The 15,925-nt window shown below is 37.9% G+C and overlaps 1 protein-coding gene across 1 annotated transcript in view; it reads left to right on the top strand.

The window, feature by feature from the left end:
• LOC128640089 (TBC1 domain family member 12) overlaps positions 1-15,925 on the top strand; it is a 483,074-nt gene that overhangs the window by 363,553 nt on the left and 103,596 nt on the right. Inside the window, exons 9-10 of the mRNA XM_053692423.1 lie at positions 4,024-4,118; positions 4,879-4,950. Of these exons, the coding sequence (XP_053548398.1) occupies positions 4,024-4,118; positions 4,879-4,950 (167 nt within the window). The remainder of the gene's footprint in view (positions 1-4,023; positions 4,119-4,878; positions 4,951-15,925) is intronic.

Below are 15,925 nucleotides of genomic sequence, written 5' to 3' on the forward strand. Positions count from 1 at the left end.
GGATAGCAATGTTTTCATGGGCTTACGTCTTTCATCAGTCATCAGGCACTTCCAACAGAATGGCAGTTACCCAGAACAGTCTTTCCAGCAGCTGGTTCGACATTGTGTAATGACAAAAATCGACCTGATGACGTCAAGTAGCAAAAGGCAACTTTATAATTACACTGTGAGTCCACGGATCATCATAATTACTATTGGGAATATCACTCCTGGCCTGCAGGAGGAGGCAAAGATCACCACAGCAAAGCTGTTAAATACCAATCCCCTTACCCACAACCCCCAGTCATTCTCTTTCCTTGTAGTGCAAGGACGTGGTAAAGTTAGGTGTCTGATTCTTCTATCAAGAGTTTGTTATTTTTAAGCAAAGCAGGTTTTATTTGGTTGCTTTTGTGGTATAGCCGTAGTTCCATGTCTGTCTCTTCAGTAGAGCAAATGGGGGCTTTTGAGCATTTGGGAACTTGGGGGGTATAATCCCCTCTGTGCCTCCCATATAAGTTTATGCGGCCTTGTTTGCTTGTAAATAAAGTCTGAGTAGGATTACTCAGTCTTTTTGTTTCTTCCACAAGTCCATGTAAGGAGTTTTTCCCTTTAATACTTTGAGCTGCACTGCTGCTGGGTGGATTATCTTTGAGGTAAGTGCTGCTTTTATTTAAAAGAATTTTGGCACTTTGAGGGGTAATATTCCTGAGAGTTCAGAATTTATTTTCCTAGCAGTACTGTGGGGTAATTTTCCTGACTGTGTTCAGGTTTTTTATTTCTGAATTGCGTGGGGCATTGTGAAGAGTGGGATGCTAGGCTTATATTTATTTTTTTGCTTTTAAACGGTTATTTCAGGCAGCTTTATTTCGGCTCTGCCTTTATGTAAGTTTCTCCCGGCGGCACTGTTTCTATTAGGCTGTTATGCCCGCCAGGAGGTTGTATGACGCCCACGATGGGCGGAGTTTTTGTATGGTTCGTAGTGTTCGCGCTCTTTTGCTCTGGGGGTTTGTCATTTAGTGCAGCAGTGAGCGGTTTCACTCTGTGTCCACTCCGGTGCTGCAGTTTTCTTTGGGAACGTCTGTGTAAGGGTCCGGTTCATCTATCTGCGCAGTGTTTTCCTCCTGGTTGTGCTTCTCATATCCTCCGACTGATAGGGTGGTTATTTAGCACCTCAGTTGGTCTGTTAGTGTGCAGAGGTGCTTGTAGGGACTCAGTGCTATGTTTTTTATTTTATTATTAAAGTGATAGTATTGTTATTTAAAGAGACAGTAACGTTCTATATATTTTTTTGAAAAATGTATTTATTTATTTTATTATTTTTTTTCTGTGTGTGACTAATATGGACCAAGAAGACTTGCAAGCTGTGACTTGTAACTTATGCCTAGATGCTAATATGGAGCCTCCTATCCCTTTCTGTTCATGTATAGAGAGGACTATGCAGTATAGGGATAGACTTTTTGATACAGAGCCTTCATTTTCTAGGGAGACTATTGTTCAGGAGACTCCTTTTCCAGCTGTAGCTCAGCTTTCTCCTCATTCATCCCAATCTCACTCCTCTTCACATGCAGTGCCTTTTGTTTCGTCTCAGGCTAGTTTTTCTTTGCAGGATTTGTCTACTCACATATCCTCTGCTATATCTAAGGCATTGAGGCCTATTTATCATATGTCTGTCGGACCTGATCCGACAGTGCGGATCAGGTCCGACAGACATCGCTGATTGCGGAGAGCAATACGCTCTCCGTATTCAGCATTGCACCAGCAGCTCACAATCGGCCGCCAGCAGGGGGGTGTCAATCAACCCGATCGTACTTGATCGGGTTAAATTCCTGCGATTCCTGTCCGCCTCATCAGAGCAGGTGGACAGGGTTATGGAGCAGCGGTCTTTAGACCGCTGCTTCATAACTGGTGTTTCTGGCGAGCCTGCAGGCTCGCCAGAAACACAGGGCATCAGGCTTCATACAGGCCCCTTAGTCTGCTTTTTCTGTGTTACAGGGTAAGCACAGAATAATTTCTGACTCTGTTGCAGCTTTATCTAATGTTCCTTCTCACAACGGACTGAGGAAGAAGATATTTCAGTAGTGTCTGAGGGCGAAATTTCAGACTCTGATAGTGTGTTTCCTTTGGCTGATTCTGAGATTGTTTCTTTTAGATTTAAGCTGGAGCACCTTTGTTTGTTACTCAGGGAGGTCTTGATTACTTTGGATGGGTCTTTCTCGGGCCAAGTCTTTTACCAAAATACCTCGACTGAGATGCCGTGTTGAGAAATAGAATACTATACTTTTTTTACAAGATAAACCAAAATTAAATCAAATATACAAAAATGTATAGATTTCATATTTATATATGGCTCATATTTATGCTTACCAGGCTCCCACACTTAAACAGTATATTCTTGTACATTTACAATACCTAAAAGGGCCTGGTCAGACTTTTTTTTTACTTTTATGCAACTTAGCAGGAGGAGTTTGGTTCTGTTTTACCCCCTCTTGAGAAACTATTCATTGCTGGTCAGTATTGCCTAGGGCTAGGAGCCATTATATAAATATCCACAAGATATTTTGATTAAAAGAATGAAACCTTTAGATTTATATAATGAGCTTAATGTCCTTCTATCTATCTAGTGATTGCTGTGGTTGTTGTGCCATTTATCATACCAGTTGTACCATGAGAGTGTGTAAATTGTGTTATTTGGAGGTTTAAGAAAAGAAATGTTACCAAGTTTTGTGCATAAAAAGACGCTAGTATTTAAAGATAATATATATTTGTAGATATAAAAAAAAAATCTTGCAGAAACTTAAAGAAAGAAGTAGAATTGTACAATCCACAAATGCACAATAAAGAGACAATGCAACAACACTTACTCTAAATTTCAAATTATCAATAGATTTATTTATTTTTTGCCTGAGAATTTTCAGATTGTTTCAATTTCCCTGCCCACTGTATTATGTGATTGCCATCAGCCAATTAGTCTTATGTATGGATATAATGTGAGCTCTTACACATACTTAGTAGGCGCTAGTACCTCTTATTGTTTGCTTATTAAAATTAGCAAATTGATAAAAGTAGTACATTAGAAAATTCTTTCAAATTGAATGCTCTATCATGAATGTTAAATTTTTGCTTTATTGTCCCTTTATTGTGAAGGTCATGTATTTTTTTTTTTTTTTTTTTTGTCTTACTGTCAAGCAATTGAATTTAAAAAAAAATGAAATCTTAATTTTGAAAGATGTTATGGACTGTTTATTTTTTATGACGAGAATTAACCGAAACGTCTAGTTTAATCTGCTTTATATATTTTTTCTGAAGTGAAAGCTTAGTCAAGCTTTAAGACAGTATTCTGAAATAACAAATGATTCTTGAAGGCCTTGTTTTAGGTGCTAGAATGTCATCCCTTGTCAGAAATTCACAAAACTTTACAGCATTTACAATTTTATTGATCCATTAATTTATTTAAAGAGTTACAGAACCTAATTTTTTTCTTTCGTATTTAAGATAGAGCAGGCAATTTTAAGCAACTTTCTAAGTTACTCCTATTATCATTTTTTTGTTCTTTTGGTATCTTTATTTGAAAAAGCAGGAATTTAAGCTTACAAGCCCATCTTTGGTTCAGCACCTGGGTAGCGCTTGCTGATTGGTTTGGTGCTAAATGTAAACCACCAATCAGCAAGCACTACCAAGGGTGCTGAACCAAAAATGGGCCGGCTCCTATGTTTACATTTCTGCTTTTTCAAATAAATACCAAGAGAACGAAGAAAAATTGATAATAGGAGTAAATTAGAAAGTTGCTTAAAATGGCATGCTCTATCTGAATCATGAAATAAAAAAATTGAGTTCAGTGTCCCTTTAAGGTTGTGCCATTCTAGCAATAAGTTAAATTGCTCTAAGACGACTTATCATTTTCAGCCTTCTTGCCATATAATAGTAATTATTGTAGTAGTAGTAGTTTTATATTTTTTAACACGTAAAATAATGGTCAATGATAGGATGCATGCACCAAGGGACCTTTTTGTTTTTACAACATCCTGCCTGTTATTTAATTTGCAGATGCAGGAGTGTCTGTTTCTGATAGAGAAGCCAGCTTGGAGCTAATTAAATTGGACATATCCAGAACATTCCCATCACTGTACATCTTCCAGAAGGTACAGAAAAATGGTGACTTTAACATTTGGAAAGGAAACTATTGTGCAACAGTGGTATTGGTGTAGTTTTGTAGGCATTTTTATAGTAGGTTTAATAGTTTCTGTAAGTTGCTCACAGGTTATCATAGTAATGTTTTGCTACAAGGTTCTGGTAATTAGTTTATAAGGCATAGAAAAATATTCCAATGAATTGAATCTAACAAATGTTGTAAACACACCACAAAGCCTTTTAATTTGTCTTCAGGAAGAGTTCTGTAGTGTTTATACATAATAAGTTGGATAACTATGGAAGGACAATAAACATTGCTTTACCCATTCTGTTTAGTGTTATAGCCATACAAATGCACAGGATATCACAAATGACCCTTGATGTTTCACATGCATAATTAAGCAATTAAAGGGACATAAAATATTAAATAGATTTCATGCACCTCTGTTGGAACACATCAGCACTGGAAAGCAATAAAAGGCTAAATATAAACATGGCGGCACCCATAAATAGCAGGGGGTGGGGAATAACCTCAATACAATACATATAAAATGTATTTTGTGTTTAATGCTCCTTTCAGAACCATGTTTTTGTTTAAAAACATAGCTCTAACCTTCCTTTGGGAATTAAGTGATATTGAAGCTTTGAGTGCATCTGCAGTGCAGTTATACTGTTTTAATTAAAGTTTACTGTAATATTTCTGGAGCAATATATGCTGCAAATATTTTATTAAATATATATTCCTTGATCACATTTAATCTTTTTTAACAGGGTGGACCCTATCATGATCTGCTGCACAGTGTCTTAGGGGCATATACCTGCTACAGGCCTGATGTTGGCTATGTAAGTTTCTATTTATTTTATATACTAAGAAATTAAGAGATATATCTTGGCTCTCCCTAGGTAATACTCTCCAGTCTGAAATGCCTGTTTTAAGGGCATGGAAAGAAAAGACCATCCCCGAACCTTTCACCTTAAAGGTTGGACCCATATTCACTCCCCTTTATTCCTTTTTTTTTCCCCATCACAGGATGGACCGAACTAAGAACTTCTTCTTACCTGGTTTAGATTTTGACATTTTTTTCAGAGGCATCTTGGGCAATGAGCAAGGGTATCCCTTGGCTGAGGGTTAAACACATAGCTTTGCTGTGTTGCTAGTGATAAAGTGACTTTCTCTAACAAATTAGAACATGTCATTTTATTGCTATAATGGCCCTTTAATATATGTTTGTGGTGAGGGAGTTAGTATATATATTTTTTATTTCTCGAGTTTCTTTTGCTTACACTGTAACAACCTATTGTAACAAAACTTTATGAATTAATAGCATTTAAAGGGTCAGTTAATACCATGTAATTATAATACATCTTTGTTGTGCTGCTAAAGAATAACATTTTTACAACAAATTAACACCCCCTTTTTTGGCAAGTATGTTTCAATAGCCAAACTCCTTTAGTCAGCAGACCACCAGGCTAGCCATAGTCATTAAGTTAATATAAAATGCATTTATTTGCAGTGGTTATCAGTTAAAGGCAATAAGGGACATATATGTAGCAGAGTTAGTCTAGAAATGATAGCAGGGTGCATTTGAAGTTCTGAGTTTTAGAAATTGATCAATTTTCAGAGCTAAATTATATGAAAAGGGGGCAAATAAAACAATGAAAATATATTGCAAAGTAGTTTTATTATGCATAACTAAACATTTCATATACAAATCTCAAGGTGTTTATTGTTCTTTTGACTCCATGCGCCATAAAAAAAAAAAAAACTTACTCTAGAGTGTGAGCAGTCAGCCATTGTGTTATGCTAATGACAAACATGCAAAACGTTTTGTTGCATCTTATCTAGTCTCCTCTCTAGGAGGGTGTGGATTCCGATTGGCTCCTACCTGCAAAATTAGCAGTACTGCTGACAGAGTTACAGTATAAGAAGACCCAACAAAATAATATAGATAAGAAAGTACTATTGAAACTTTTTTAAAGGGATATAATACTCATATGCTAAATCACTTGAAACTGATGCAGTATAACTGTAAAAAGCTGACAGGAAAATATCACCTGAGCATTTCTATGTAAAAAAGGAAGATATTTTACCTCACAATCTCCTCAATTCAGCAGAGTAAGTTCTGTGTAAAAAGTTATACTCAGCTTCTTATACTGTAACAGGTCATGAACTCTTTTACTGTGATCTCATGAGATTTGACTTAACTCTCATGAGATTTCATTGTAAACTGCCTTACACTGAATAGGGAAATAAAATCAGAGTGTACAAGGCTCATCCCTTCGGCTGTCCCGGGACAGACATACTGATTTGTTGCTTAGAAGTCATTTACAATGGGGTGTGGCTACTGAGGAACTTTTGAGGTAAAATATCTTTCTTTTTTACATAGAGATGTTCAGGTGATATTTTCTAGTCAGCTTTTTACAGCTATACTGCATCACTTTCAAGTGTTTAAACATTTGGGTATTATGGCCCTTTAAAGCATAATAATCTAACATTTACATGCTCTAATTTGTTTTTTTTTGTTTTTTTGTTTTTTTTATACTTTTTTTATTGATATTCAACAAGGTGTACATATATACAGATCAGTTACCTTGTGCGCCACGCAGGGCCCCAAGTAGACCAGTAAGCTCTAATCTAGACAAATTAACCTTCATTATCCATATAATTCCTTAATATTGTACAAACTGAAATAGTAAAATAAAATTTTTATCTTTAATAAAACAAACTCAACAGACAAAAAAAAAAAAAAAAAAAAATGTTCTCTCTCCCCTCTTCTCCACCCCCTCGCCCCCATAGATTACTCTGGGTCGATCTAGTTCCTGTCCTCATTATCGCTTATCCAAGTACCTGGAAGATGTCCCGCTAAAACTTGAAGTTGAAGATAAGTCGAGTTTTTAAATGGCCTAACTAAGGCCTTCTGTGTCTCCTCCGGAAAGGAGAAAATAAAATCTTTCCACTCTTTAAAAAACCTGGCTAGCTGAGTATCTATTGGATTCTGTAAACTATGCTGTTCAAATGTATAGTGGGCAGTCAGTGCATTCTTCAATTCTTTTAAACTTGGTGCTGACTTAGCCTTCCACGCTCTTAATATTAAATTACGTCCAAGTAATATAATTATATTAATCATTTTATGATTCCTAACCACGGTTTGTGGTTTCACTAGAAAAAATATTTCTATAGGTAGTACAACGTATTCTATTTTAAGGGTTATTTTCGTCCAGTATATTACCTTGGCCCAAAATTGGGCAATTTTGGGGCATGCCCAGAAACAATGCAACATATCTGCTTCAGCTGAGCTGCATCTAGGACATCTAATCATTGTCTTATACCATTTGGTTAATTTTGTCGGAGTTAAATATACCATTAAAGCCACTTTAATCTGGGTTTCTCTCCACGTAGTTTGTACCCAACTTTTCTGTATCACCTTAAAAGCATTCTCTATTACTTCCTTATCTATTTGTGGGAAAACTTTTTTCCATATAGTCACAATATGCTTTATTTGAGCTACGTCTGACTCGTAAGTGAGAAGGGCATAGAACGGGGCGATAGAGTAGATCCCCCCTTCAAAGTTGTTAATTCTGCTTTGAAGCTCACATAATGACCATTCAGTCCCATAATTTTTTTTTAGTTCATATATAAGGTGCCTTATCTGTAAGTAGGCATAAAATTCTTTGTTTGATAATCCAAATTGGTTACTAATTTCCCCAAACGTTAAAAACTCTGAGTCTGTATTCATCATTTGCACTACATAAACTAACCCTTTACTGGACCAAGATCTGAAAACCTCATCTGTAATTCCTGGCATAAAAATCGGGTTCCCGGTGATGGATAAGTATTTAGACACATGGGGCGAAATATCGAGGCTCACACAAAACTTTTGCCATGCTATAATGATATTTTTAAAAGTTTCTAACATAAAAATCTGCGTTGGTAAAGCTGTGATTGGGCAGTGTAAGATAGCATCTAAACGATAAGGGGCTATTAATGCAGTTTCCCATTCTATTGGGGATACTTGTTCCTGTCTTGTCATCCAGTCCACTGCCACTTTAACCCGTGCCGCTAGACTGTAAAGAGATATATTAGGTAGTGCCAACCCAGCAGCTTCTAGATTATTCATCAATCGTACTACCGAAATTCGTGCTTTAGACCCTTGCCATAAAAATCTAGAGCAAGCCTTATTGTATTTTACTATGTCTTTTTTGTGAATATGTAATGGAATATTCTGAATGAGGTAAAATATTTTGGGGAACAAAATAGTTTTTATAAGCGTGACTCTAGCGGATAAAGAAATAGGGAGGTTTATCCAGTCTTCCATTTTTTTCTTACATTCTAGAAAACATTTATTATAATTCAGCTTATACCATTCTTGTGGGTTTGGGTTTAATAAGATCCCTAAATAAGTTATCTGTGCAGTTTCTCTGAAAGGATGTTTTATCGTTCAAGCTTTTTTATTTAACCAGAGAAGTTCCGACTTGGATAGATTAATTTTAAAACCCGAAATCTTACCAAAGATATCAACTGTATCCAAAAATATCGGAAGATTCTTATTAATATTGCTTAGACAGAGCAGTATATCGTCTGCATACATCAGTAGAACCAGTTTCTGTGTCCCAATTCGTATCCCGTCTAATTGTTGCCGCAGGAGAATTGCTAGTGGTTCCAATGAGATGTTAAATAATAACGGGGATAGGGAGCATCCTTGACGTGTGCCCCTGTGTAATTTCACTGGTTGTGATAAATCTCCGTTGATAAGCAATGTGGAGATCGGGATTGAATATATAATACGTATCATTTCCTGCACATGTCCCTTCAGTCCAAACTGCTCTAAGGAAAAAAGTAAGTGCTTCCAGGAGACGCGATCAAATGCCTTCTCCGCGTCGACGGTTAAAAGCGCTAGATCTGTCATCGTGTTATGCCTAGTTGTGCTAAACTTGTACCAGAAATAATCAATTAATGTCATAATCTTACGAGTGTTCCTGGTGGGGTTCCTCCCAGCCATGAACCCTGCTTGATTCTCATGAATTATTAAGCCGAGGTGTGGTTTTAGTCGTTTTGTGAGAATCGATGTTAACAATTTATAATCGCCATTCAAAACTGATATAGGCCTGTATGAACCGGGCGACTCAGGATCTTTGTTTTTTTTTGGAATTAGAGAAATTACTGCTGCTGCAAAATAAGGAGAGCACTTATTATGTTCAATAAAATAATAATTAAATAGCTTAACTAAAGATGGAGCGATATGTAACTGCAAGATCTTGTAAAATTCGGAAGGCAGACAATCAGGACCTGCTGCCTTATTATTCTTAGCAGCTGCAATTGCTTCCAAAATTTCCTCTATAGTAATTGGAGCATTAATTTCTGCTAAGCTCTCAGAGGGGATTTTAGGAACCTTAAATTTGCCCCAAAATGTCTCAGTTGTTATCTCTTGCTCTTCTGCCCCATATAGTTCCGAAAAAAACTCATAAAAAACTCTGGAAATATCTTTGCTACAAGTGAATCTCTCGGTTCCCTTTCTGATGGCATTTATCTTGTTTCTGTTGTTAAATTTGATCAATCTCGCCACAAATTTAGCGGATCTACCCGCATATCCACAATAGAGGGCTTTTTGCCTTTGTATTTCTGCTCTAGTTTTCTGTTTAATAAAAACATCTCGAGTGGATTTAGCGGAGATGTATTTCCGCCAGTGAAGGGTCGAGCGATCCGCAAGGTATGTGCTATATGTGTTCTTAACATGATGGGACAGTTGAATTTCTTGTTGCCTAGATTTCCTTTTCATTTTACATAGATACGCCTTTACTTTGCCTCTTAACACAGCTTTGGCTGCTTCCCAAAACACTTCAGGTTTGCTTTCATAGTCTCGGTTATACCTCACATATTCTCGCCACTGCTCGATCAACCAATTATTAAATTTTAAGTTATTCATTAGGTATTTTGGAAAACATATAGATTGATTCATTGCCATATCTGGCCTTGGAGAGTTACATGTTAATGAGATTATAGCGTGATCTGAGATCACTATTTCCCCTATCTCCGCTTCCCACTCTAGGCCAATCAGAGGTTCAGCAATCAGAAAAAAATCAATCCTAGAGAGTGCCTGCTGGCCTTTTGACATGAACGTATAGGATCTCAGATCCAGGTTCTGTAACCGCCAGATGTCTATCAGTCCCAATTGTGAACATAATCTCTGAAGAATACGGGTCTTTCTATCAGGCGTAGAATTACTTGCTCTTTTAACCCTATCAAGAGAAGGATCTGCTATTAAGTTAAAGTCCCCTGCTATAATAAGGTTCTGGCCTATAAATTTATGAAGGTGTATAACTAGTTTGTCCCAGAACGCTTTATCAGTATTGTTAGGTCCATATAAGTTGCATAATACATATCGAGTCTTATTATGTGTTAGTTCTAAAATTACAAACCGCCCTTCTGGATCTATAATGGAAGAATCTATCTTACAGTCAAATCTTTTGTTCAATAAAATTGCCACTCCCCTTTTGCGAGCATTAAAAGGGGCAGCAATCACTTCCCCTACCCAGTTGGTCTGGAGTTTCGGAATTTCAGTAGCCGTTAAGTGTAACTCCTGTAAGAAAGCAATATCCGTTCTGGTTTTAGCCATCTGTTTGATTATTGCTTTTCTTTTAATTGGGGAGGTTATACCTCCAACATTCCAGGAGGTTAACTTAAATGGTACTGCCATAGTAAAAAAATAAAATACGTTGTACTCCTAAAAATAACATAATAAACAGATTTGCAGCGGAGAGGGACGCGGGGGAGAGCGTGGTTGGAGAGAGGAGGAAGGGGAGGAAGAGAAAAAAAAAAAAAAAAAAATCACACAACAACCAACATTAAAATTTCCTCCCTTTAAACATTGCCTTGTGTCTCTAGCACTCTGTGGGATAATAAGCAAAAACAAAAAAAAACCAAGCCATGGTATCATGCAAAAAACAACATTAAAAATTCTTCTTTTTGGACATTGCCATATATCTCTAGCACTCTGTGACATAAGAGAAGGAAAAAAAAAACCCTGACCATAGTTCAGAGATAAATCCCACATAATTCATCTATATATCGGACAATAGATTTACAGTAGTTTTATCTGTTTCTCTCTATCTAAAAGTCAGATTATCCCAAATTCTCTACATAATGCCCGAGCTTCCTTGCTATTATTTGCTGTATAAGAGCTGCCTGCCTTGGTAATTAGAAGTTTAGCTGGATAAACAAGTCTAACAGTACACTCGGCTTCTGTAAATTTCGCAAAAAAGGGAGACATTACTTTCCTTTTGGCCATAGTCTCTGCCGAAAAATCTTGAAAGATCAGAATTTTGTTATTATCAATAAGGACAGATCTAATTTTCCTGTAATAATTCAAATATAAAACCTTGTCCTGGTAATTCACAAACTTGAAAATAACAGTTTTAGTTTTTGGTAATGTGTTACTATCCTTAGGAGGGCCTATTCTATGCGCTCTCTCGATCAAGAAAGGTGTAGGAGGGGGAGGGATCATAAGGGCCTGAGGGAGGGTGACAGATACAAAATGAAGCAGATCTTGATATTCCACTGTTTCGGGGAGGCCAATGATCCATAAATTATTGCGCCTCGACCTATCCTCAAGGTCTTCTAGACGTTCTTGCAATTGCGAGATAATTTTCCCCTGAACAGTGATATCAGAGCTGTGAGTGTTTATTCTGTCCTCCGCCTCTGAGACCCTAGTCTCCACCTCCGTTAACCTTGCCGTAAATTGTCTAATTTCATCTTTTAAACTAAAAATCTCTGCTTTAATTTCAGATTTAATTAGATCTAGATGTGGGGTCATCAGCTTCGCTACTTGAGCTGCAAATTCTGTCATATCACTAACACCCAAATTGACCGCTCCTTGATCTTGTGAGGCATCAAGTACATTTTCCATATTTTTAACGTTGCCCCTCTTATCTTTTTGTTTTGGTGGCATTTTAGGTGAAGAACCTTTTGGATATGTAATAAATCTGTCCATTCACCGTAATATTATATGTGTGTATAGTGAGAAAAAAATTCTGTGACTGGGTGGCTACACGGCCACTTATTATAATTCAGTGCTAAAGTGTAGCTATAAACGCTAAATTACAAAGGACAACCAAACTCAAAAAATGTTAAAATAGGTGCTAAATAACAAGTGTATAAATAAATGACTTGTGAAGGAAAAAAAAAAAAAAAGAAAAAAAAGTGAAAACAGTGAAAGAAAAACAAAGAGAAAAAAAAAAGAACAAAAAGAAGAGGGCCCGAATTTTTCACTAAATATTTTGTGCCTCTAATTGTTATTCTCAGATATCTTACACTTTCAGAGACACCAACAACTCCAAGCTTGCACTTTTAAATTTTCACAATTACAGAAGCCTAGTCAATATTAACACCATTTTCAAATTTAGACAAAAGAAAAAAGCAATTACAGTGCTTCTTATTCCTTAACCAGTTAAGTTACATTCTTATGTTACTAGCATGTATATTGTTGCAAATAGTATCTAATCACACAGATACATTTAGTTAGTCTTTGTAATCCGGGTAAAACGTCCCCCTTTTTCTTTTTCTTTTAACTATACATTTACCGGTGCTCCTGATGGAAAGAGAAAAAAAACTAGCTAAAACTAATTATACCACACAGATTCAGGTTTTCTTTCCTTTTACTTTACATCTTTACATGAGCCACCAACAGCCCTACTTTATGTCCTGGCCCGCAGCCAAAATCCCTTTAGGCTCACTCCAAAAAAGGGCTTATTCTCTCAATATATCCGCCAAAGATAAAGATGAAAAAAGTACCTGAAATAAGATTCTCTTTGTCCTATGACACAAATCCGACCTTTGTTGAAGGATTTCTCTTGTACCACTGCTTGCTCTCAATTAGGGCCCACGGATATGCTGCCACAATTAGACGCCAGCCGGTTTATAGGGAAAGCATATCCAGGGCTCTAAACCAGCCAACATACAGCCACAGCGACTACAATGGAACTTGCTTAAACACCATCAGTTCACAGATAGGTTTACCTCCGTCTGCTGGTATTCCTCTGGGGCCTCTAAACCAAGCAAGTGTCTCTTACTCGACCATACTTGTGTAAATGCCGCCACCAGGTGCGGCAGATCTCCAGAGAACACCGGGTTTACTGCCTCCTTAGGTGTTGCCCGCGGTCTTGCGGGTTTGCGCGGGGCTTCTACAACACGCTGTCTCCAAGATTCACAGCTTGTTTAAAGAAACCTGTGAGCAACAACCGTTTTGTCCAGGAAAACGGAAACACCTGCCCCCCAATCCGGTCAAGCCCCTCAGACACTTGAGAGCTTCGCAAGGGGGATCGCTGTAAAAGAACATCAGCCACAATGTAACCTCCTTGATGCACAGCTCTGCAGCAATTTGTACCGGTAAGGCTTTCTCAGTCTCCAAATGCACTGCAGCTGCAGAGAAGGGTATCCGTCCCTTTGCTTGCCTTCCAAGCTCTACTGCAGGTAGTCAGGAGGGGCAGCGTAGTCTAACTTCGGTGCTGCTTATTCTACTTTATTTACCTTGAGGCGCCCGTTGAAAATGAAGGTTTGCTTCAGGTTACAGGGTTTGCATGTAGCATCAGACTTCCATCTTTGCCTTGCCACAGATGATTATGCGTATCAAAGTGATTTCCCTGAGAAACAGGGCAGCTTCTCCAGGTGCTCCTAGCCACAGAGCAATTATGCCTTCTGCTGACTTCCCATCCGAGATCCGAGGATCACTAGCCGGTCCTAATACCTCTTCTTAGGACAAGGCTAACAACGGGCGGCTGCTGAATAGTAGTATTCCTATCACATAGGAGAATAGAGCCGTAGGTAGCTACCAGCACACTACCTGCGTGCTACCTGCTGGCCCCACCCACAGCCGGAAGTCCATTCCTCTAATTTGTTAGAGCATGTCATTTTAAATACTATCAACCCTGCACTACTATGTGTTTAACTCCTAAAAAGGGCTTCAACACACACTGCTGCTTCCGAATAGAAACTTCTGCTGATCCAATCGGCAGCACTAAACAGTTGATTCATGCGAATAGCACTGCTGATTGTATCACGCAGTGCACTGTCTATAGTCTTATAATGACTTCCTTTAACAAATTAGACAATGTCATTTTTCAATTCTTATAGCACTTTAAGGAGGTTAAAGTGAAAGTCGATCCTAGCGTTTGTGAAACGCTAGGATTTACCATTGGAACAAATAAAGGGGACTTTCAGTCACAAACTATAAAATACTTCATGCTGAAAGTTCCTTTATTTGTTTCAAACATTCACTGCTCTGAGCTGCTCAGACAGCGCACGGCAGAACACTGTTTTGCTGAGAGGTGACGTTTTCACCTCTTAGCCAATAGCCGTGTGAGCAATCCGGTGCCACAGGGAGACCAGCCGGATTTCCCGCACTGCTATTGGCTAATAGGTGGAAATGTCACCTCTTAGCAAAACAGCATTCTGCCGTGGGCTGCCTGAGCGGCTCAGTGCGGCAACACTTGAAACAAATAAAGGAGCGCTCTGCATGAAGTATTTTATACTTTATGACTGAAAGTCCCCTTAATTTGTTTCAATGGTCAATCCTAGTGTTTCACAAACGCTAGGATTGACTTTCACTTTAACTTAATGATGATTCTTTTTTTTTCTTCTTAAATGTTTAAACTAACTGGAAGTGGATGTCCGTGGGATATAAGCTTTTTGCCTTATAAGGAAGGCTACCACAACCCTTTTGGTGGAGAATAAAAACAAAATATATTTATTTTTTGGGAACAGAAACAATTTTCTTTTTAAATAATATTAAATACAACAAAGAAAACAACAACAAAACTAAATATGACATGGTAGTCACAATTACACTCCTGAGATAGAATTTACAATTTAACAAAAAAAAAAAACTTTGTTTACTTCTGATATCAAATTTACTCCTTTTTCTTTCAGTACCCTTTGTTGAAAGTTAGCTTCTCTCCAGGAGAGCATATCTAAATAGGCTTGGTAGCATACACCTGTCTTAAAATGACACTAAAGTCAAAATTAAACTTTCATGATTCAGATAGAGCAGCAATTTTAAGCACCTTTCTAATTTACTCCTATTATAATTTTTTTTCTTTGGTCCCTTGGTATCTTTTAGGAGCCGGCCCATTTTTGATTCAGAACCTAAATGTAGCCACCAATCGGCAATCGCTAGCCAGGTTGCTGAACTAACAATGGGCCAGCTCCTTAGCTTACATTCCTGCTTTTTTAAATAAAGATACCAAGAGAACGAAGAAAAAATGATAATAGGGGTAAATTAGATAGTTGCTTAAAATTGCATGCTCTATATCACGAAAGAAGAAAAAAAACATAGGTTTACTTTCCCTTTAAGCACTATATGGCAACAATGCCCTTTAAACACTACATGGTAACAATGTTTGTAGCAAAGTTATACATTTAGGGCTCTTTTTATCAAGCAGCGGTCATTAGACCGCTGCCTCCTAGACTCTTCTCCACCTCTTAGGTTGAGAATTTCAATTTCCCCGGTCTCGTCCGACCAGGGAGATTGACGGCTCCTGCCCGTGCGTGATTGGCTGTGTGCGAGCAGGGGGCGGGATTGCATGCGTGCAATGATAAAATCTGGCAGGGGATTGCTGCCTGCCAGAGGCAGCTGGGGCAGACAAGAACGAATAACATAATTTATGCTTACCTGATAAATGTATTTCTCTTGTAGTGTGTTCAGTCCACGGGTCATCCATTACTTATGGGATATATTCTCCTTCCCAACAGGAAGTTGCAAGAGGATCACCCAAGCAGAGCTGCTATATAGCTCCTCCCCTCACATGTCATATCCAGTCATTCGAC

This window comes from Bombina bombina, chromosome 9 (assembly GCF_027579735.1).
Source record: "Bombina bombina isolate aBomBom1 chromosome 9, aBomBom1.pri, whole genome shotgun sequence".
Lineage (NCBI taxonomy): Eukaryota > Metazoa > Chordata > Amphibia > Anura > Bombinatoridae > Bombina > Bombina bombina.